Raw genomic sequence first — 21,362 nt, forward strand, 5'->3', positions numbered from 1 at the left:
CGGCTGGTAGAGCCAGACCCTCTGCCCTGTAGATAGGGCCGGGATGCCAAATGCTTGTTTTCGGTTGCCGTTTGTCACCCGCAGTGTGCTGGGTCAGGAAAATTGGGGAACGTTTCCATGTCACTTATAAACTCATTCTTGCCCTAGAGCCAGTTTTCTTTTTAGCTGAACTGTTGATGGGGAGGGGAGAGAAAGAGAGAGATATATATCTACCCCAGTGCTTGGCACCTAGTAAGCACTTAACAAGTACCATAATTATTATTATTATTAGGTGGTCACCCCCACCATCCTTTGCAGTCAGGCCTGGAGGAGATTAGTTTGGCCCAGGCAGCTCATGGGGAAGGACCCCCAGAAAGCCACCGTCCCTCACCCCGAGCACAGCATTGGGCCGCTTCAGGGCGAAGCAAGCAAGCAAACCTCAAACCCAGCAAGTTGAACTTCTTTCAGTGCCGTTTTTCCACTGGTGTGCTTTGCTTTCCTTTCCCTCCACCTTCACGGAGCTACTGTGAAAACGGCAGTAGGAGGCTGGGGCGGGGAGGTGCGGAGCGAGCTCAGCTCCGTGAGGGAGCAGGGGATCAGGCGGTTCCCTACAGACATTTTCCCTCCCGGCGGCCAGGGGTGCAGTGGGGGAGCACAGAGCAACCAGACGTCAGAAAGGGGCACTTAATGCCAACGGAGCCAACCTGCACGTGGGCCTCAGCCTGGCCGGGGGAGGTGGTGGTGGCACTGCCCCTTTGGAAGCACCGTGACCCACTTCCCACAGCTGCTGGTCAGCTTTGGTTTTCCCCTTCTGTATCATGCACGACCAGGACTCAGGAATTAGCTCCTGGGGGGCCATATCCTTGCCTCCAATAGTCCCCTAGCACAGCCAGGGACCCTTTTCTTCCCTGCAGGTGCTCCATACTAAATCCAGAATCATTCTAAGCCAATAACTCACCTCTGGGGTTGCCGTGGGGAGCCCCCAAACTAGTGGTTGATTAGCAAGCTTGGGAAATGCCTGAATTGCAGCAACGAAGAGCGGTTAAGGTGATGTGTGAGGATTGGGCGGCAGGAAGAGAGAAGCTGGTTTTCCTCGGGTGGGTGTCTCAGCGTCTTCAATCCGGCCGGTAACGGAGAAGGTGCCGTCTCTTGCTTTCTCTGGCTGGTTAAGGACGTGAAGTTGTGGGGCTTGGGCGGTACCTGCCCCAGTTGTAAAAGTTGGTGCGGTCCTGGCTAGGATAGGTAAAATAAATAAATAAGTGATGGTATTTGTTCAGGGCTTACTATGTGCCAGGCACTGTGCTAGCCTTGGGGTGGAAACAAGGAAATCGGGTTGGATGCAGTTTCTGTCCACATGGAGCTCACAGTCTCAATTCCCGTTTTCCGGATGAGGTCACTGAGGCCCAGAGAAGTGAAGTGACTTGCCCAAGGTCATTTAACAAGCAAGTGGCGGAGCCGGGTTTAGAACCCTTGACCTTCTGAGTCTCAGGCCTGTGCTGTAGCCATTATACCATGCGGGGCTCCGCCCACCCCCATGAAGGCCACAGCCAGGTAGAAGACAGAAACATCAGTTTGTCTCTTGGCAGCTTTGAGACCCCAGTTTGTGGCACTGCCCCCCCACCCCATCCCAATCCCTCTAATATGTGATGGGAGTTGAAACTTCCCAAATCTAGCCAGCGCAGAGGGCCTCTGCGCTGAAGCTAATGAGCCAAGAAATCGGCAGCGCCCGGGGGCAAACCTGATGAGGAAACCGCTCATTGAATGGGTGGGGGAGATGATCTTGGACGTGCGGCAGAGTGAGAATGGCAAGTTGAAGGAAGCAGGATTCCATCCTGCCCAGGCCAGGAACAAAGAGGAAGACGGTTGGATTGTGAAGTGACCTAAACAGGAGCACCTAAACTGGGGGAATTGGTGGGCGGCATTAGTGATCCGGGACCTTCAGACAGATGCAACTTGGACTAGTCCCTGGAGAATGGAATCCAAGTAGCTCTCTGGCCCTGGGGTTTCCAGTACGCTTTGCGATTGGGAAGTCGTTTATTTTAACAGTGTTGATCTTATTTAGGAAGGCAGAGGTGCAAGTGGAAGCCCCTGCAGGGCCATTTCTGGTCTACTGAAGCAATCTGGGTGCCCCACCTGGAGGAAACGGTCTCTCTCTCTCTCCCCGGAGGGAAGCCCTGGTCCCTGGCAGGGGCGGCCGCAAGCTCCAGTGGGCAGCTTAGACTTGTTGTTCAGTCAGATGGGCGGGAGCCGACACAGTCGCAGGCCTCATCCCTGCGCCACTGTAGAAGCCCCTGCCCTGGAGGGACCCTCATTGTGCCCATGAGGTCAGCCCTTAGGATGCTCACCCTGAAGAAGGGTCTGTGGATTACTGTGAAGCTATGCTTAATAACCTCCATTTTATGCAAATCTTACCACACTGACTAAATTGCACGTGGGAGATTTAAAAAGGGATGGCCAACGGAGGTCAGCACTGCACTTAGAGCAGGTGTGGTTCCAAGCAGACAGCTCCTACAGCATCCCGGGCTTGTCTGTGTGCCCCACACAGACACACCCTTCCCATTAAAATCCTCCCTGAAGCCTCCATAGACATACTTGAAAACATCTGGACTGGCCTTCCAGGGGGTAGAGGGGAAAAATAGTTATGTAGGTACATAAGATAGAAAAGAAATTCCTGATCAGCAGATTTGTCCTGGCCCTCGTTTGGTGTGTTTTTGCAGAGGTTGTGGTCAGCAACAAAGAGAATGTTGAAAATTTCATTTCCCCGGATTTCTGATTTAGGACGACTTACATGTCTACCAGCTCTGTTTTAGTGTACTCCCCCATGCGCTTAGTACAGTGCTTTGCACATCGTAAGTGCTCAATAAATACCATTGCTTGGTTGACCGCGCGCTAACCGTGCAGGGCTTTGAAATCGTGTTTCATCGCACACCCGCCCCTCCCTCAAACTCTCAGCCCCTACGGCAGAGGGCTCGGGAACCTCTCCAGCCAGCAGGCTGAATCAGGGAAGTTTTTCCTTAGGAAAGCGGTGTTCTGTCTTTAAACTATGAAAATATTTTTGTATTTCAAATGTGGGCATTTCAGCACAAGAAAGGTGAGGGAGAAGTCTGTGTGAATGGCCTTTCCCCCACCCTTCCCACCCCCTCGACCCATCTCGCAAAGATGCTCGAGCGGAAACCACCTTGTTCTTCGTGTTCGCCGACACTGGGGTTGGAGGTAGTAGAAAGGGAAAACTCCATGTAGCAGAACTGTTTCCTTCAGATGGACTCAATCTGAAAGGAAATATACCCTCTTTGGTGCTTTTTCTAGTGGGAGGGAAAGAGGGAAATGTGGCCTCCCCACCCTTTCTCCTTCTCTTCCTCCCTTCCCCTACCCTTCCACTTCTGCCGCAGTCAACTGAGCAAGATGCCTGCCCTCTGGCCTTTGTGAAAAGCTGGTCCAGTGGGGCTCATAAAGGAAGGACTCTCCCAGGTATACCCCCCCCCCCCCCCCCCCCAAGTGGGGTGAATCTGTCAGCTGCTCTGGGTCCCACCGGAGCCCATTCACGCAGCCCTGGGCAGTGACAGATTCCTCTAAGGAAATCCTCCCCTGAACCTTGTTGGGAAAGGTTGGAGTTCTCAACCCCCTTGATTTTAGGATTCGTCGGACCACACCTGGTCTAACATTAGTGGTGCTCACACTGTCCTAATCCAGGAGGGTTCTTAGTAAACTAAATCAGACAATCAGTTTCTAAAACACGAAGGCCCCGGAGCGGGAAGGGAAGTGTTCGTTTTTAACCAATAGGGCTTTCCGGTTTCGTTTTCCTCACGGAAAATGCAACACTTGTTTCTCTCCGAGAGCAATTACTTCAATAACCAAGGTGCAACAAAAACGTCAAAAGGACCCGGGATGGCTACCTCCGCCCCTTTCTCCCAGAGGAGGTGGCAGTTCTGGGCCTGGGCATCTTTAATTACGACGTGTGCTTAGACTAATAATCTGTTTTATTATTGCATTGTAACCTTACTTATATCTAGCTCGAGCTATGGACTCGATAGGGTTATTTTCCCACCGATTTTAATTGTTGTCCCTGAAGCGTACCCCTCTTCTCCCGGCCCTCTCCCCCCAACCCCCACCCCTGTCCCACGCTTACTGAAGAAATGCACTTTACTAAACTTTGGGTGCGGGGGATGGCCTGCAGCTAGGCCATTCAGAAGGAGAGTCCAGGAGGGAGCAATTCTCGCTAGACCTTTTTGCTGCTGCTGCTGCCACCGCCGTCACCTAGCACACCAATGCAGCTCTGCCTCCTACCTCAGCATCCCCTCCTTTGGTGAGATGAATTCAGTTTTGGGGGGCAAAAGCCCTCAGCTCCCTCTCTCTCCACCCCACACAGATCCCCGACTGTCCTTCTTAAGAGGAACCAAAAAAAGAAAAAATTAAGAAACAGATTTTTCTCAAAATGCCAACCACCAAAATCAGAAATTTGGTGGGGAAATATTTCCTAACGTTGCAAACCCACGTTACCGGTCTGAAGTTTCCTGCTGTACACGCTTCCGGGTGATCTTGCTGGGGGGTTGTGCGGGGGGAGAGGCTGAGGGTCTTTTTTGACTTATGGGACTCAGCGGTCGCCCTTAGTCTGCAGTAGGTTAAGGAGCAGTGCTGCTGTGTGTGAACTGGGGCCATCAGAATTGTTTCCCTAAAGTTTTCCCAGGTCTCTCCTTCCGAGAGTTCTTCCCTCCCGCTGATCGCCAGGTAATAACAATTCTTGGTCCGGTTGCAATGTCTCCTCCAGGAGTTACCCCTGGGAGTGGAGTCGGGGCAGGGGGGAGGGCACGTGAGGGTGGGAAAGGATTCGGGTCGGGACAAGGGGAGTGAAAAGAAAAGGGTGAAGATACAGAACTGTATAAACGTATTTAAAGCAGTTTAGCAAAAGCTTTCTCGTTGAACAGCTTTAAGAACAATGTGAATGAAAAACTTAGCAACTTGGTTAGGAATCTTTAAAAATTCTATAAATGTCTACTTGAAATCCTGTTTGTATAAAGAAAATGCATTTCCCTCTTTATTTTAACACTGTAAAAGAACATTATGCATGTGAGTGGTTTGAGAAATAAATGGTTTAATACTCTGCTTCATTTCTCATCCTTAAAACAATTCTTGAGTGTGCTTAGTGGGAAGTCTTTTCCATCTCCCCCGGAGAGGGGGCGGGAAGGTGCCTCGCTCTACGGAAGACTGAAGCAGACCCCTAAACCTACTCTTCTGTCCCCCTCCATTTTAGGCACAAAACTCATCTGACCTGAGAGAGAGAGTGAGAGAGATGACGGCAGTAGGTTTTTTTTATTAGTTTCTATCCCCAAACCAGGCCGAGCGGAGGCGGAAGCAGCCCCGCTAGCAGGGATTGGATATTCTGCCCATGAAGATGATGGTGTTAAGGGCGGCTTCCCGGATCAGGACCAGGAACGGCCTGTTCGCTTTGAAGGTCACCCTGTAGGGGTTCAGCGAACGGCCGGAGATCACCACAGCCGTAGATGCCGCTGCCTCGCTGCCTTCTTCGTTGACCTGGTGGGTGAAAGTCCGAGACAAGAACAAAAGGATCCGTCAGTATTTACCTGAGCGCTTACCTTGTGCGGAGCACTGTACTAAGCACTTGGGAGAGTTCAGAATAACAGACCTGACCCTTAAGAGGGTGAGAGGTGGTCTCTAAGTTTATCCAGGCCACCCTGTGCCTGATGGGACACTCAAGAGCGGTCAACCCCAACTCCGCTCCAATCCGAGTCGAATTTCCCTCCAAGGTTCCCGCCCTCCTCCGCCACCGGTCCAGCTGATGAACAAACAGGCAGGACCAGCAGAGAGGCCTGTCACCCAACACCACGCGGCCAGAGCCAGAAAACGAAATCCTACCTGGAAGCAAAGTAAAAACAGATAGAGGAAAGAAGGAAGCGGGGGGGAGCCGCTCACCTCGAGGAAAGCTTTGTGGAAGGCTTCAGAGACGGAGAGGTCCGAGCGGCCTCCAGCCACGATCCCTGAGGAGGAACGACAGCGGAAGGGTAAGTTGTGGGGGGCAGTTGGTGGGGAGAGCTGCCCATCCCCAACTCCAGGCAGGAATCTCCTCTACTCAGCTCCCGCTTCCCTTACACCCACTGGCCTCCACGCCTCTCCCTTATTCCCTCAGTTCTTGGTCTTCCCCAAAACAAACTCTGCCTTTTCCCCTTGCTCCTTCACCTCACCTCTCCCCTGAGGCCCAAATCCTGGCCCCAGGCTGCAGTGAGAAGGAAGGGAGGAAGTCAGCACCTGAGGGTGTGGCTCCCCCAGATATAGAGGTTGCCACTGAAACAGGCTAAAAATAATCATAATAATGGGTACTAGTTAAGCACTTATTTATGTGCCAAGCATTGTTCTGAGGTTGCCACTGAAACAGGCTAAAAATAATCATAATAATGGGTACTAGTTAAGCACTTATGTGCCAAGCATTGTTCTAAGCACTGGGGTAGGTACAACCTAATCAGGTTGGACACAGTCCCTGTCCCACATGGGGCTCATTTTACATGAGGTAACTGAGGCACACAGAAGTGAGTGATTTGCCCAAGGTCACGCAGCAGAGGTAGAGCCAGAATTAGAACCCACGTCCCTCTAACTCCCCAGCCTGGGCTCTTTTCCACTAAGCCACGCTGCTTCTCAAAAATCATCATCATCATCATCAGTCGTATTTATTGAGCGCTTACTATGTGCAGAGCACTGTACTAAGCGCTTGGGAAGTACAAATTGGCAACATATAGAGACGGTCCCTACCCAACAGTGGGCTCACAGTCTAAAAGGGGGAGACGGAGAACAAAACCAAACATACTAACAAAATTAAATAAAAAAATTTAAAAAATGAAGTAGAAGCTCGGGATTTTGGAAGCCCGGGGTGGTGGGAGAGGGAAACAGCAGCCTACGTGTTTGTAAACTGATATCCGGCCTGTGGGACCCCACCATTTCCTGGCTATGGCTACCATCGACTAATTGCATTTATTGAGCAGTCAATTAATGATATTTATTGAGAACGTACTGTGTGCAGAGCACTGTACTAAGCACTTGGGAAACTGCAAGTGAGTTAGTAGACATGATCCCTGCCCTTGAGGAGCTTACTTAGAATCCAGCTACACAAAAACGTGCGGCCCCCTCTAGAAGTGTGTCTTAAGCAACGGTGTGGCCTAGTGGAAAGATTATGGATCTGGGAATCAGGAGAGCTGAGTTTTAGTCACAGTCCCGTATGACTTGGAGCAAGTAATTTAAATTCTCTGGGCCTCAGTTTCCTCATGTGAAAAATGGGAATAAGCCACCTGCTCTCCCTTCCTCTCGGATTTTGAGTCTTACGGGGGGCAGGAAGTATATATGGGAGCAGTATGGCCTAATGGAAAGAGCACAGGCCTGGGAATCCGAGGACCCGGGTTCCAAACCCGGCTTTGCCCGTTGCCTGCTGTGTGAAGTGCTGTGTCAAGTCGCTTTCTGTGCCTCAATTTCCCCCTCTGTCCAAAAAGGGTTCAATGCCTGTTCTCCACGCTACTTAGAGAGTCCCACATGGGACAGGAACTGTGTCCGACCTGACTGTCTTGCATCTACTCCCGTGATTAGGACAGGGCTTGATGCATGGTGAAGTTAAATACAATAAGAACCATAATAACAATATTCAATCTGACCATCTTCTACTGTCCCTAATGCTCAGTGTAGCACCTGACACCTAATGAGTGCTAAATAAATACTACTTCTACTGATAATACTAGTTCTACTAAGATGGTTTGTTTTTTGTGAATGCTCAGTGTAGCACCTGACACCTAATGAGTGCTAAATAAATACTACTTCTACTGATAATACTAGTTCTACTAAGATGGTTTGTTTTTTGTGAATGCTCAGCGTAGCACCTGACACCTAATGAGTGCTAAATAAATACTACTTCTGCTGATAATACTAATTCTACTAAGATGGTTTGTTTTTTGTGAATGCTCAGCGTAGCACCTGACACCTAATGAGTGCTAAATAAATACTACTTCTGCTGATAATACTAATTCTACTAAGATGGTTTGTTTTTTGTGAATGTGAGGAGAGGTGTGGCTATATTGTAGGGTTTTCTAGGGGAAACTGGACAACCGAGAGGACATCTCCCTCCCCCTCCTCCTCCTCTACCTGGCAGCCTGGCCTTGTCGGGGTCGAAGAGGTCCATCAGCCCCATCTGTTTCAGCTTCTCCTTGACGCTGAAGCTGTCCTCGACGCGGAAGCGGGGCACGTGTACGGAGAGCAGGGTCTCTTTGGTGTCGCTCAGCCAGTCGTTCAGGGTCTCCGGCGACAGGTCCCGCTCCACGGCAGCCAGGGCCGAGCTCTCCCGGGGCAGAATCAACACCATGGTAATGTCATCCCCCTTGTAGGGCAGCTCCAGCACTTCCACCTGGCCGGCCTTCAGGTAGCGGAACTTGGCCTCCTGGTACATCATGGGGACCGGGCAGGACTTCTCCTCCGACAGGAAAAACGGCTCCTTCTTGGTGTTCTCGGGGCTGAACTTGGAGTCCCAGTGACCCTTCGGGGAGACGGGCAAGGAGAGACGAGGGGGTGGCCGGCGGTTGATAATAATAATAATAATAGTGGAATTTGTTAAGCACTTGCTATGTGCCAGGCACTGTACTAAGCACTGGGGTGGATACAAGCAAATGGGTTTGGACGCAGTCCCTGTCCCACGTGGGGCTCACAGTCTCAATCCCCATTTTACAGATGAGGGAAATGAGGCACAGAGAAGTGGAGCAGCATGGCGTAATGCATAGGGACTCAGAAGGTAACGGGTTCTAATCCCAGCTCCGCCGCTTGTCTGCTGGGTGGCCTTGGGCCAGTCACTTCACTTTGCTGTGCCTCAGTTATCTCGTCTGTAAAATGGGGATGAATAACGATGGTATTTGTTAAGCGCTTACTATGTGTCAAGCACTGTTCTAAGTGCTGGGGTAGGTACAGGGTAATCAGGTTGTCCCACCTGGAGCTCACAGTCTTAATCCCCATTTTACAGATGAGGGAACTGAGGCCCAGAGAAGTTAAGCGACTTGCCCAAGCTCACACAGCAGACAGACGGCAGAGCCGGGATTAGAACCCATGACTTCTGACTCCCAAATCCATGCTTATTCATTCAATCGTATTTATTCATTCATTCAATCGTATTTATTGAACACTTACTGTGTGCAGAGCACTGTACTAAGCACTTGGGAAGTCCAAGTTGGCAACATATAGAGACGGTGCCTACCCAACAGCGGGCTCACAGTCTAAAAGGGGGAGACAGACAACAAAATAAAACATACAAACCAAATAAAATAAATAGAATAAATATGTACAAGTAAAATAAATAAGAGTAATAAATCTGTCCGAACATATAGACATATATACAGGTGCTGTGGGGAGGGGAAGGCCGGGGGTATGGGCAGTCTTTTGGACTGTGAGCCCACTGTTGGGTAGGGACTGTCTCTATATGTTGCCAACTTGTACTTCCCAAGCGCTTAGTACAGTGCTCTGCACACAGTAAGCGCTCAATAAATACGATTGATTGAGGGGGAGAGCACTGGACTAAGCGCTGGCAAAGGACAATTCATTCATAAGCCATGCTGGATGAAGCCTCTGAGCCCTAAGCAGGACAGGGATTGTATCCAACCTGGTTTGCTTGCATTCACCCCAGCACTTAGTACAGTACCTGGCACATAGTAAGCGCTTAACAACTGCCATTATGATCATTATTATTATTATTAAGTAACGTGTCCTAGGTCACACAGCAGACCACGGCTGTTGGCACTGACAATGCTCCAGCTGTGTCTACTTCTCCATTGCCCATTTCACACTTCTTCACACATTTCACACACTTGCCAGACCCATGGGGGGCTGGATGGCCCCCTCAGATAAAAGCGGCAAAAACCACCCCGGGGGTGTTGAGGGTCCACGACTGGACCCAGCTCCTAGGATGACGATCTACTGCCCCAAGCCCACGCTGGCCCCTGGGGACCAGACCCGCTCCAAGCCCGGGCCTCTTCTTACCTTAAAATAAATAGCGTTGACCAGCACCAGGACTGTGAGGTCACTGATGACTCCCTGGGGAATGACGTTGTTGATTCGGCCCTCTGTCTTGTTTGAGACCCAGTCATTGATGATCTCCCTGGACAGCTCCGGCTGATCCTACGGGGGCCGAAGACAGTCAATCAATCAATCAATCGTATTTATTGAGCATTTACTGCATGGAGAGCACTGTAATAATAATAATAATAATAATGGCATTTATTAAGCGCTTACTATGTGCAAAGCACTGTTCTAAGCGCTGGGGAAATTACAAGGTGATCAGGTTGTCCCACGGGGGGCTCACAGTCTTAATCCCCATTTTACAGTTGAGGTAACTGAGGCACAGAGAATTTATTTATTTATTCTATTTATCTATTTATTTATTTATTTATTCTATTTATTTATTTATTTGTTCTATTTATTTATTTATTCTATTTATTTATTCTGTTTATTTATTTATTTATTTTGCTTGTACATATCTATTCTATTTATTTTATTTTGTTAGTATGTTTGGTTTGGTTCTCTGTCTCCCCCTTTTAGACTGTGAGCCCACTGTTGGGTAGGGACTGTCTCTATATGTTGCCAACTTGTACTTCCCAAGCGCTTAGTACAGTGCTCTGCACACAGTAAGCACTCAATAAATATGATTGATTGATTAAGTGACTTCCCCAAAGTCACACAGCTGACAATTGGTGGAGCCGGGATTTGAACCCATGACCTCTGACTCCAAAGCCTGGGCTCTTTCCACTGAGCCACGCTGCTTCACTGTACTAAACACTTGGGAGAGTACAACAGAATTGGCAAACACATTCCCCGAACAAAATGAGCTTAGAATCTAAAAGGGGAGACAGATATTATTATGGATAAGTCATTTATAGTATATAATTGAAAGATCTGTTAAACTGAGCTATGGGGTTGGGGCGAATATAAAACGTCCAAAGGTCACAGGTGGAAGTGTGTGGACAACACAGAAAGGAGAGTGAGCCAGGGAAAAGAGGGAAGGTTTCTTAGCGAAGATGTGACCTTAATAATGCTTTGAAGATGGAAAGACAAGTCCACCCAGCTGAGTTTTTCCTTCTAGAGATGGGTCCCCCCTTCATGGGAGTGACTGCCCCCACAGCCTTTGGAGCTGGACTTCCAGACTTGATGATGATAATGGTATTTGTTAAGCACTATGTGCCAAGCACTGTTCTAAGCGCTGGAGGAGATACAAGGTTATCAGGTTGCCCCATGTGGGGCTCACAGTCTTAATCCCCATTTTACAGATGAGGTACCTGAGGCACAGAGATGTTAGGTGACTTGCCCAAAGTCACACAGCTGACAAGTAGCCGAGGAGGGATTAGAACCCATGACCTCTGACTCCCAAGCCCGTGCTTTTTCCACTAAGCCACGCAGACTTGCTCATCCTGGGCTTCTGCCGAGACCTGAGAGTTCCCAATCGGTGCTGGAAAGACCCAAAACGGTGGGTTCAGGCCTATGAAGCCTGTTCCCTAGAAGCCCTCATGCCCCCTCAAAATCCCTGCCCCTTTTTCTCCCCAGTGCTCAAAGTGAGCAGTTCACAACTTCGCTTCTAATATTATGGAGAATGAGGGAGGTGACAATCATCCTCTCCACGGGTTTGTAGGGCCCGACGAGGAGGACAGAGCGGGGTTGGGGAGGAGGGTGGGGCTGGATTGGGGAGGAGGATGGAAAGGGGACAGCAGGAAAAGCCTCTCCAATCAATCAATCGTATTTATTGAGCGCTTACTGTGTGCAGAGCACTGTACTAAGCGCTTGGGAAGTACAAGTTGGCAACATATAGAGACAGTCCCTGGAGTACATCTGTTAGTAGGCATCCATGTTGCCCCTACGCTGTCCAATTCAGCTGATTTATTAATCCCTTTAAGTCAGCCTTGTCTCCCCACTAGGCTCTAGGCTCCTTGGGGGACAGAGACCGTGACTGCCCAAAATGAGGCAAAGTCCACGGTATCCACACCCGCTGTCAGTGCCCATCCAATGCAGGATGAAGATAGTGGAGAAGAAGAGATGTTTTTCAGTTGGAAGGAGACAGGGAGATTCGGGTCACTTTTTGTTCCACCTTCTACTGGGACAAACTGAATCAGGGTTGGAGGGTAGGAGAGAGGGGGAGAAAGAGAGAGAGAGAGTGTGTGAGAGAGACAGAGAGAGAGAGAGAATGAATGAATAAATAAATGAATGAATTTGGGTGATGAAGGGCTGCTTTGATTCAGTGAGCCTATCGGGACACTCACTGGGCTTTTTAATCCTGCTACTGGCCCTGCTGCCAGTTACTGGAGTCCAAGCACCTCACACATCCAAGCGTTTAGACTGGCTGCCTTTTCTCACCCCTCCCTCAGCCCCACAGCACTTACGTCCATATCTGTAATTTTTAAAATTTATATTAATGTCAGTCTCCCCCTCTAGACTTTAAGCTCGTTTTTGGCAGGGAATGTATCTACTGACTCGGTTATATTGTACTCTCCCAAGCGTTTAGTACAGTGTTCTGCAATAATAATTATTGTGGCATTTGTTAAGCACTTACTATGTGCCAGACATCGTACTAAGAACTGTGGTAGATACAAGATCATCAGGTTGGATACAGTTCCTGTCCCTCATGGGGCTCACATTCTTAATCGCCATTTTTACCCATGAGGAAACTGAGGAACAGAGAAGTGGCTTGACCAACGTCATTCAGCAGACAAGTGGCGGTGCCAGGATTAGAACCCAGATCCTCTGATTCCCGCTAGGCCACACTAACGTTTGCACACAGTAAGGGCTCAGTAAATAGGATGGATTGATTGGCCTCACTTCACAAGAAGAAGGAGACGGACACAGCTCAAGAAGAGCTGGAACTAGACCCACTCTGATGGCTCCCAGGGTTCATCAATCGTATTTATTGAGCGCTTACTATATGCAGAGCACTGTACTAAGCGCTTGGTTCAGAGTTCAGCTGGGAATGGGAGCAAGGGAATGACTCTCCGGGGGAAAAAACAGGTTGGGAGCAGGGCCTTGAACCTGTAGCCTATGTGGCCCAGAGGAACTCGAGGAGCCCCAGAAGGCAACCTGGGGCCCAAAATGGGACAGCCCCTCCGCTCTCCGTTCCCATGGATTCCATTTCTCCCTCCAGCAGGTGCCATGGGTAACCATCTCTCCTCCATAATAATTAATAATAATTACGGTATTTGTTAAAGCGCTTGCTGTGTGCCAGACCCTGTACTAAGCGCTGGAGCGAATACAAGCAAATTGGGTTGGACACGATCCCTGTCCCACATGGGGCTCACAGTCTCAATCCCCATTTTACAGACGGGGTAACTAAGGCATAGAGAAGCAAAGTGACGTACCCAAGGTTCGAGTGGCAGAGTCAGGATTAGAACCCATCACCTTCTGATTCCCAGGCCTGTGCTCTACCCACTATGCCATGCTGCTCCTCTCCCCCAACACAGGAGCAGGAAGGTGTGAGCCCACTCTTCTAGACTGTGAGCCCACTATTGGGTAGGGACTGTCTCTATATGTTGCCAACTTGTACTTCCCAAGCGCTTAGTACAGTGCTCTGCACACAGTAAGCGCTCAATACGATTGATTAATTGATTGACCAGAAAAAAACGGAACATCCCCAACTCACCTTGAAGTTCAAGGGCTGCAGCTTAGCTCCATACAACATCTCACTGATGTCCTGGTAGGTCTCGTTGAAAGTGAGGGACTTTTCTCCGAAGAGGCGATTGGCAGACACCAGCTCGGAGGACTTGTTGACTTTCCGGTAGAGCCGGCAATTCAGCTTGGCGAAGAAGAAATGGACCTGATCCGACGTCTTTTCCGAGATCGTGTCAAACTTGAAGACCTGAGGAATCCATATAGGATGTGGTAAGGGAGCGGTGGGTTTGGGGAAGGTTAGGGAGCGAGGGAGTGGTGGGCAAGAGAAGGCAGAAAATGGCTCTCCTCACAGGACAGAAATGATGGGAGTCCAGTCAAACTCTCTCCAAGTAGGCAGGGGAGGAGAAAGGCAACTGTTGGGGGTGGGGGGGTACTTAGCGACCGGTCACTAAGTTCCTTGTGGGCAGAGATTGTGCCTACCCCTTCCATTGTAGTGTACTCTCCCAAGCACTTAGCACTGCGCTGTGCACCCAGAAAGTGCTCAAGAAATACCACTGACTGGTTGGAGAAAGCTGAAGGGAACACCCATAAAATATTTAGTACGCACAGTACCAATCAATAAAACTGATGGCATTTGAGGGACAAAAGACCCTTCATGTTGATTTGACACAAACTCAACTTATAAATACATGCTATTTAACAAGATCCTGGGGGTCCCTGGGGCAGGGAGGCTATTAAATCTATTTGGGCTTTTGCTGGATGCGGTGGGAATTTTCTGGCCATTCAGATGCAAACTCCAGGCTCTCTTCCTGCTCTCCAGCATCCCCAAGCATCACTGCCAACCCAGCCATGATCCCCAGAGCTTTGGGGTTGCCAGTTCTGCTTGGGTGAAGCTGGGCACAGCGGTGCCAGAGGCAGGTAGGAAACCACGAACCATCTCCTGCCTCCCGTCCTGGCTGGCTTTTGGCCTCATCTTTCAAAAGACTCCTCTTCCCCCTCCCAAACCCTGATGCATACCCTCTTTCCCCTGCCCCTGCAGGGAGTCCCACCCTTCCCGTTCAGGAGGAAGGGAAGGGGAGACTGTACTTCGGGGGTGACTTGAGGTCTTGGGAAATATGCCCAGCTCAGAGGAAGTGTAATCACCCCATCGGATCTTGATGATGATGATGATTGTATATGGTATGGTATGATAACTCAAGCTTCACTTGGCTCGAGGCCCAGAAGACCCCTGCTTCTTTGACCAGGAGTATTTTATGGGCCAAGAAGGAACCCAGGCATCCCTGTGCCCCACTGCACCACCTTTCCCTCAGATCACCTGCTCTTCAAGCCACCTAACACCGGGCAAAATGAGGAATGGACTTAGCTGAGCAATAATAATCATAATAATAACAACGGTAATAATAAATCTTTGTAAGTACTTAGTAGGTGCCAAGAATTATATTAAGTACCGGGGGGTGAAACAAGGTAATTAGGTCAGGCACACTTTCCTAGACGCAGAGGGCAGTTGGTGTGTGAGCAGGGCTCACCAGGCATGTGTGCAGATCTTTACATCAACTTTAAATATAAAATAATTGAAGCATCTCCTCTCTTGTCTGATCCTCCCCCTTTAAATGCCTTGAAGGTAGAGCTGCGTCTCCTCAGTTTACTGTGACGATAGGTTGCTCTTCAGCTCCTGTTTTCTCCACAAACATTAACTAATGAGAATGATGGGTCCCCGGGGTCCCAAGCCTCTCCCTCCTGCTGGGAATCCTCGAACGCTTGGGAGTCCACAGCCTGGGAGGGACTCCTGAGGCCGGGAAAGGATCAGATTCTCCCCATCCTACCTAACCTCGCTGAGCTCCTACTACAGCCCAACTCTATTTTACTTGTACATATTCTATTTATTTTATTTTGTTAATACGTTCTGTTTTGTTCTCTGTCTCCCCCTTCTAGACTGTGAGCCCACTGTTGGGTACGGACCGTCTCTATATGTTGCCAACTTGGACTTCCCAAGCGCTTAGTACAGTGCTCTGCACACAGTAAGCGCTCAATAAATACGATTGATTGAATGAATGAATGAACCCAACCTGCACACTCCACTCCTCTAATTATGATGATGGTATTTGTTAAGCACTTACTATGTGCAAAGCACTGTTCTAAGCGCTGGACACCAACCTACTCTCTGTACCTCCATCTCGTCTATACTGCTACCGACCCCTTGCCCATATTCTCCCTTGGGTCTGGAACCCTCTCCCCTTCATATCCAACAGCCCACCACTCTCCCCACCTCCAAAACCTTCCTAAAATCACATCTCCTCCAAGAGGCTTTCCCAGACTAAGCCCTTGATTTCCGCATCCGCCCACTCCTCTGCGGTGACTGTGCACTTGCCCCTTTAGGACTTAGGTACTCACCCCACCCCCACAATTCTTGTGTAAATATTCTTATACTTTACTCTGTTCCATATCCCTAATCTATTTCAGCATCTGTCTACCCTGTAGACAGTAAACTCCCTACGGGCACGGATCGCATCTACCAACTCTCACTGTACTGTACTTAGTAGTATAAGCGTTTTGTACGGTGCTCTGCACGCGGTAAACACTCAATAAATTTAGCGTTCGACTAGGCCACTCCCCAGGTCCTGCTTTGTTGGAAAAGTCTCAGTCCGATGCTCCCTGATCTCGGCCACAACTCGGCTAGACCCAGACGGACCTCGGCCTTGAGACTTCAGAACAGAGACCTGTGCGAGGGAAACCCCGACGGCGCCAGAGTCTTACGTGATGCCACTCACCCTCTCTTTGCCCCTACCCATCATATTCCCGGGTGCAACGTGAGGTGGCAGGCAGGGGTGCGGCACACGGAGCGAAGCAAGCGAAAGACTTGCACATGCCGGTATAGGTGTGTGGCACTAGCGCCCGTCAGCTGGGGCCGACACAGAGTTGCCCTTTAGACTGTAAGCTCGTTGTGAGCGGGGAATGTGTCTGTTTATTGCTGTATTGTCCTCTCCCAAGGGCTTAGTACAGTGCTCTGCACACGGCAAGTGCTCAATAAATACGACTGGCTGACTGTGGCATCAGGAACCAGCATCCCGCCGGGCCATCGTAACCCTGCTCTGGGCCTTCATTCATTCATTCATTCAATCGTATTTATAGAGCGCTTACTGTATGCAGAGCACTCTGCGTAAGATCCCGGCTCCACCACTTGTCTGCCGTGTGACCTTCAGCAGGTCACTTCACTTCTCGGGGCCTCAGTTCCCTCATCTGTGAAATGGGGATTAAGACTGTGAGCCCCATTTGGGACAGAGACTGTGTCCAACTTGATTATCTTGTATCTACCCCAGCACTTAGAACAGTGCTTGGCACATAATAAGTGCTTAACAACTACCATTATTATTATTATAAGACGGGCCAGAGGACATTTTACCTCCATGAGTTCCTTGAGGGTATTGTTGCAGGCACCCAGTTTCGTCATGGCGAAGGCGGTGGAGATGCTGAGGGGAGACATGAAGATGTTCTCCCCGTTGGACCTGGAGTCCGCCTGGTGCTTGTAGAAGGACGTGGCGAAGCGAGAGTTGGCCTCGGACAGCTCCCAGACGCGAGGGTTGGTGGCCTCGGGGATCTTCTTCGGCAGCCGCGTCTGGGAGGTAGGGCCCTCCGGTTCGGCTGGCTTCCCGGCCGGGGAGCGGTAGATACACATGGGGCTCCCTGGGACATCCCGGGGCTTGGCCAGGCAAACGTCCTCCACGGGGCTCGGGTGGCAAGTCACGCGGCCCCAGGAGCCCACGAGCAGCAGGAGGAGAAGGGACGGGAGTGGTCCCCTGCTCCCGGGAATGAAAGCAAAACAGAACCATCAGGAATGGAGACTGTGAAAAGCACTATGTCAATAACATGGGGGGGGGGGGGGCAGTCACCCTAATAATAATAATTAAGGTACTTGGTAAGCACTTACCACGTGCCAAGCCCTGTTCTAAGTGCTGGGGTAGATACAAGTTAATCAGGTTGGACGCCATCCCTGTACCACATGGGGCTCCCAGTCTTAAACCCCACTTTACAGATGAGGTAACAGGCACAGAGAAGTGAAGTGATTTGCCCAAGGTCACCCAGCAGACAAGTGGCAGAGCCGGAATTAGAATCCAGGTCCTTCTGACTCGCAGGCCCTTACTCTAGTCACTAAACCACCCTGTTTCTCCCCCTCCACCCTAATTGATGGCGAGTCAGTGAGGCTCGCTCAGCCCCCAGTGTCTCCTCCCCAGGACTGAGTACACTGCTTTGCCCCCCCAGCAATGCTCAGTCGGAAGCACGGGCTGGATGAACTAACTCCCTGGCCAGAGGGTTCCCCATCAGTACTCCTCCGCTTCTCTCCCTCTCATAGAAGTCTGCCTTGCCCATCTGTAAAATGGGGATGAAGACTGTGAGCCCCAAGTGGAACAGGGATCATGTCCAACCTGATTAGACAACGGTACGCTGATCCTCAACGTACCTCGTTCTCGCCTGTCCCGCCATCGATCCCCGGCCCACATCCTCCTCGGGGCCTGGAATGCCCTCCCTCTGCCCATCCGCCAAGCTAGCCCTCTTCCTCCCTTCAAGGCCCTGCTGAGAGCTCACCTCCTCCAGGAGGCCTTCCCAGACTGAGCCCCTTCCTTCCTCTCCACCTCATCCCCCTCTCCTTCCCCCCCATCTTACCTCCTTCCCTTCCCCACAGCACCTGTATATATGTATATATGTTTGTACATATTTATTTCTTTCTTTATTTTACTTGTACATACCTATTCTATTTATTTTATTTTCTTGGTATATTTGGTTTTGCTCTCTGTCTCCCCCTTTTAGACTGTGAGCCCACTACTGGGTAGGGACTGTCTCTATATGTTGCCAACTTGTACTTCCCAAGCGCTTAGTACAGTGCTCTGCACACAGTAAGCGCTCAATAAATACGATTGATGATGATGATTAGCTTATATCTACCCCAGTGGTTACAGCAGTGCCTGGCACATAGTAAGTGCTTAACAAATACCATCATTATTACTATTATTATTACTACCGTTCGCCAGTCCCCAAGGTCCTTGAGGGCCAGGCCTCCGCCCGGCTCGGCCGCTGACAATTTCGGACTCCTGAGGCCAAGGGCCTTCCACCCCTGGCCCAGCCCCGGCATCAGAAGGGCCCACCTCTCCCCCAGCGCCTAGGAAGGGGCAAGGTTAAGCCCACAGCTCAGGGCAGGGATCGGGGGCTGATATCTCTGGACAGAATCCATCTCCTTCCCCCTTCCGCCTGGCATAATGCTGTTCTTGGATCCTTGCTGGGAGCAGATGTGCCTTCTAAGCACAGCTGCAGAATTCCTGGTGAGGGAAAGGGGAAACCTCAGGGGACTCAGAGCCGTGCCCCTACATGTGGAGCTGATGGGGTGGAGGGGCGAGCAAAACCACGGGGTCAACCCATCCCCCTCCCCTCCTCATCAATCATCAATCGTATTTATTGAGCACTTACTGTGTGCAGAGCACTGTACTAAGCCCTCCTCCCACGGCCGCCAGGGTCGGGCCCTGCCCCATGGGAGCTGCACTATCAGAGGTAGCTGAGGCTGCCGGATTGTCTTCCCAGCTGGGGGACTGTTGCGAGGGTTGGGATTATTACAAGGCTTGAGATGTCTCCACTGGGACCAAAAAGCTGTCCAATTAGCAGCGGTGTGGCCTAGTGGAAAGACCACAGTCTGGGAGTCTGCTGTGTGACCTTGGACAAGTCCTTAACTCTCCTGTGTCCAAGTTTCCTGTCAAATGGGGATTAAATATGCTTTCCTTCTTTTACACTGTACCAGGTGGATCGAAGACTGTGTCTGATCTCATTATCTTGTATCTACCCCAGTGCTTGGCACACAGTAATAATAATAATAATAATAATGGTATTTGTTAAGTGCTTACTACTTGCCAAGCACTGTTCTAAGCGCTGAGGTAGATCCAAGGTAATCAGGTGGGGCTCACAGTCTTCATCCCCATTTTACAGATGAGGGAACTGAGGGCACAGAAGTGACTTTCCCAAGGTTACACAGCTGACACGTGGCAGAGCCGGGATTAGAACCCACAACCAGTAAGCACTCAACAAATACCATTATCATTATTAATGACCTGCGGCTCCTTTTGCTATCACCAGAGTCCTTGTCTTGTTGATTTATCGGTTGTGCCCTCACTCTCATTTCCTTTTCTTCCACTCCCTTCTGCATCACCGATTTGCTCCCTTTATTCACCGCCCCCATCAGACCCACAGACCTTATGTACGTATCCATAATTTATTAATTTGTATTAATGTCTGTCTCTCCCCCTAGGCTGTACGCTCACTGTGGGCAAGTTACCGACTCTTACACTGTACTCTCCCAGTGATCTGCACACAGTAAGTGCTCGATGAATACGACTGACCAGGATCCAGACACTGACTTGCTGAGGAAACTTGAGCAAGTTACTTAACCTCCCCACACCTCCTCATGCCCTCTCCCCTCCCTTCTTCCCTCCCTTCCTGCAATGTTGTGATGCAAAAAATGAGACAGCATTACAAGCTTTGGGAGACACAGTGCTCTGGAAGGCCTTGGTTTCCTCTCCTGGACATTTCTCCCTGCCTCCACCCAGCTCATGCTGCTTCCCTCCCTGGACTGTTCTTCACGGGGAAGCAGACAACAGTGCTCACTCCCAGAGCCCTGTGCCACACACTCAGGAAGAACGGTTATAATGCCGCCATCACCTTGGGGAGCAGCTTGAAGCCACTTCTGCAAGGAAGGCAGTGGGTTAGGACTGGCAGCCTCCTTTCACCAGGAAGACAATGGAGGCACAGAGAAATGGGGGAATTTGTTGAGGACTCCCGGAGGGGGTTTCCAGAGCGAGGGTGGAAGATCCACTGCTTAGCCCCGGGGAGTTAAAGCCCACAAATTCCCCCCAGCAGGCCCCAGAGCAGGGTGGAAATGGACTGGTCAGCCTCACTTGGCTCCCCCAGAGTGACCTCGCTCATCGGTCGGAGTTAGGAGCCAAAAATCCCGCCTGGACAAGTCGAGACAACACGGGTTCCCTTACCTCCTTCCAGGAACCATCGCTGCTGGCCACCTAAGATGGCACTTCGTCACCTGGGAAAATGGAGACCGACTGACTCGGTGGCAGCTCCCTCACTGAACCAATCTCCCCCCGCCCTTCCGCCAGGATTCCCGGAGGTCTCATGGGGTGGGGGCAGGGGAATGATGGATGAAAAAGCGGGGGTCAAAGGTTGACGACCAGCCCCAGGTTAAGCAAATTGAGCAGGGGAATTGCTTAATCAGTACAGAAGTTTTAAAGTCCAGCTAGGCCAGGGAAAGTTGGTTCCACCTTCCCCACTCACCCGCCACTAGCCACCCTTTCCTCCTACTTGCCAGAAAAGAGGATCCAAGAAGGCAGGACTGGACATTCGAACGGGCTCAGGACCTACTTGTTGAATTATTGGCCTGATGGTGCTTTTTTCCCTCTTTCTCCTGTCAGGGAACGTTCAAGGTCAAAATAGGAGGAAAATAAGTGGGCAGCCTTGCATTACCAGGAATGCCTTCTGCCCCACCCACAACTCACCAGCTGCTGCAACCCTATATCTCTCCCACTTCTCCTCGGGAGGGAGGAAGGGAGCGGGGAAGGGAGCGGGGCGGGGGGGGGGGAAGAGGGAGAGGAGAGAATGGCACAAGCTTAATGGGACGGTCAGAGCAAAACTTCCTCCGTGAATCAGCCCTACGTAACCTATGTGATTTATTGAGCACTTACTGTGCGCAGAGCGCTGTACTAACCAGGTCCTCAGAGTCTTGG

General features: G+C 50.5%; 1 protein-coding gene across 1 annotated transcript; it reads right to left on the reverse strand.

Annotated features, from left to right (window-relative positions):
* Positions 1-5,267: 5,267 nt before the first annotated feature.
* On the reverse strand, positions 5,268-20,730 carry SERPINC1 (serpin family C member 1). Its single transcript, XM_038757689.1, has 7 exons — positions 20,616-20,730; positions 16,994-17,387; positions 13,625-13,840; positions 9,988-10,125; positions 8,113-8,500; positions 5,908-5,972; positions 5,268-5,508 (listed from the first exon to the last, which is right to left on the reverse strand). The coding sequence occupies exons 1-7, from the start codon at positions 20,630-20,632 to the stop codon at positions 5,338-5,340; spliced, it is 1,389 nt and encodes a 462-aa protein (XP_038613617.1). The 5' UTR covers positions 20,633-20,730; the 3' UTR covers positions 5,268-5,337.
* Between the last annotated feature and the right edge of the window lie 632 nt (positions 20,731-21,362).

This window comes from Tachyglossus aculeatus, chromosome 16, assembly GCF_015852505.1.
Source record: "Tachyglossus aculeatus isolate mTacAcu1 chromosome 16, mTacAcu1.pri, whole genome shotgun sequence".
NCBI lineage: Eukaryota > Metazoa > Chordata > Mammalia > Monotremata > Tachyglossidae > Tachyglossus > Tachyglossus aculeatus.

Bases quoted from the DNA above. Each gene is read 5' to 3' on its own strand.
- SERPINC1 (XM_038757689.1), bottom strand. The intron at 10,126-13,624 runs GTGAGTTGGGGA...CGGCCCCCGTAG, and splicing joins TGCAGCCCTTGAACTTCAAG to GATCAGCCGGAGCTGTCCAG. The intron at 5,973-8,112 runs GTAGAGGAGGAG...GTTCCTCCTCAG, and splicing joins CGACAAGGCCAGGCTGCCAG to GGATCGTGGCTGGAGGCCGC.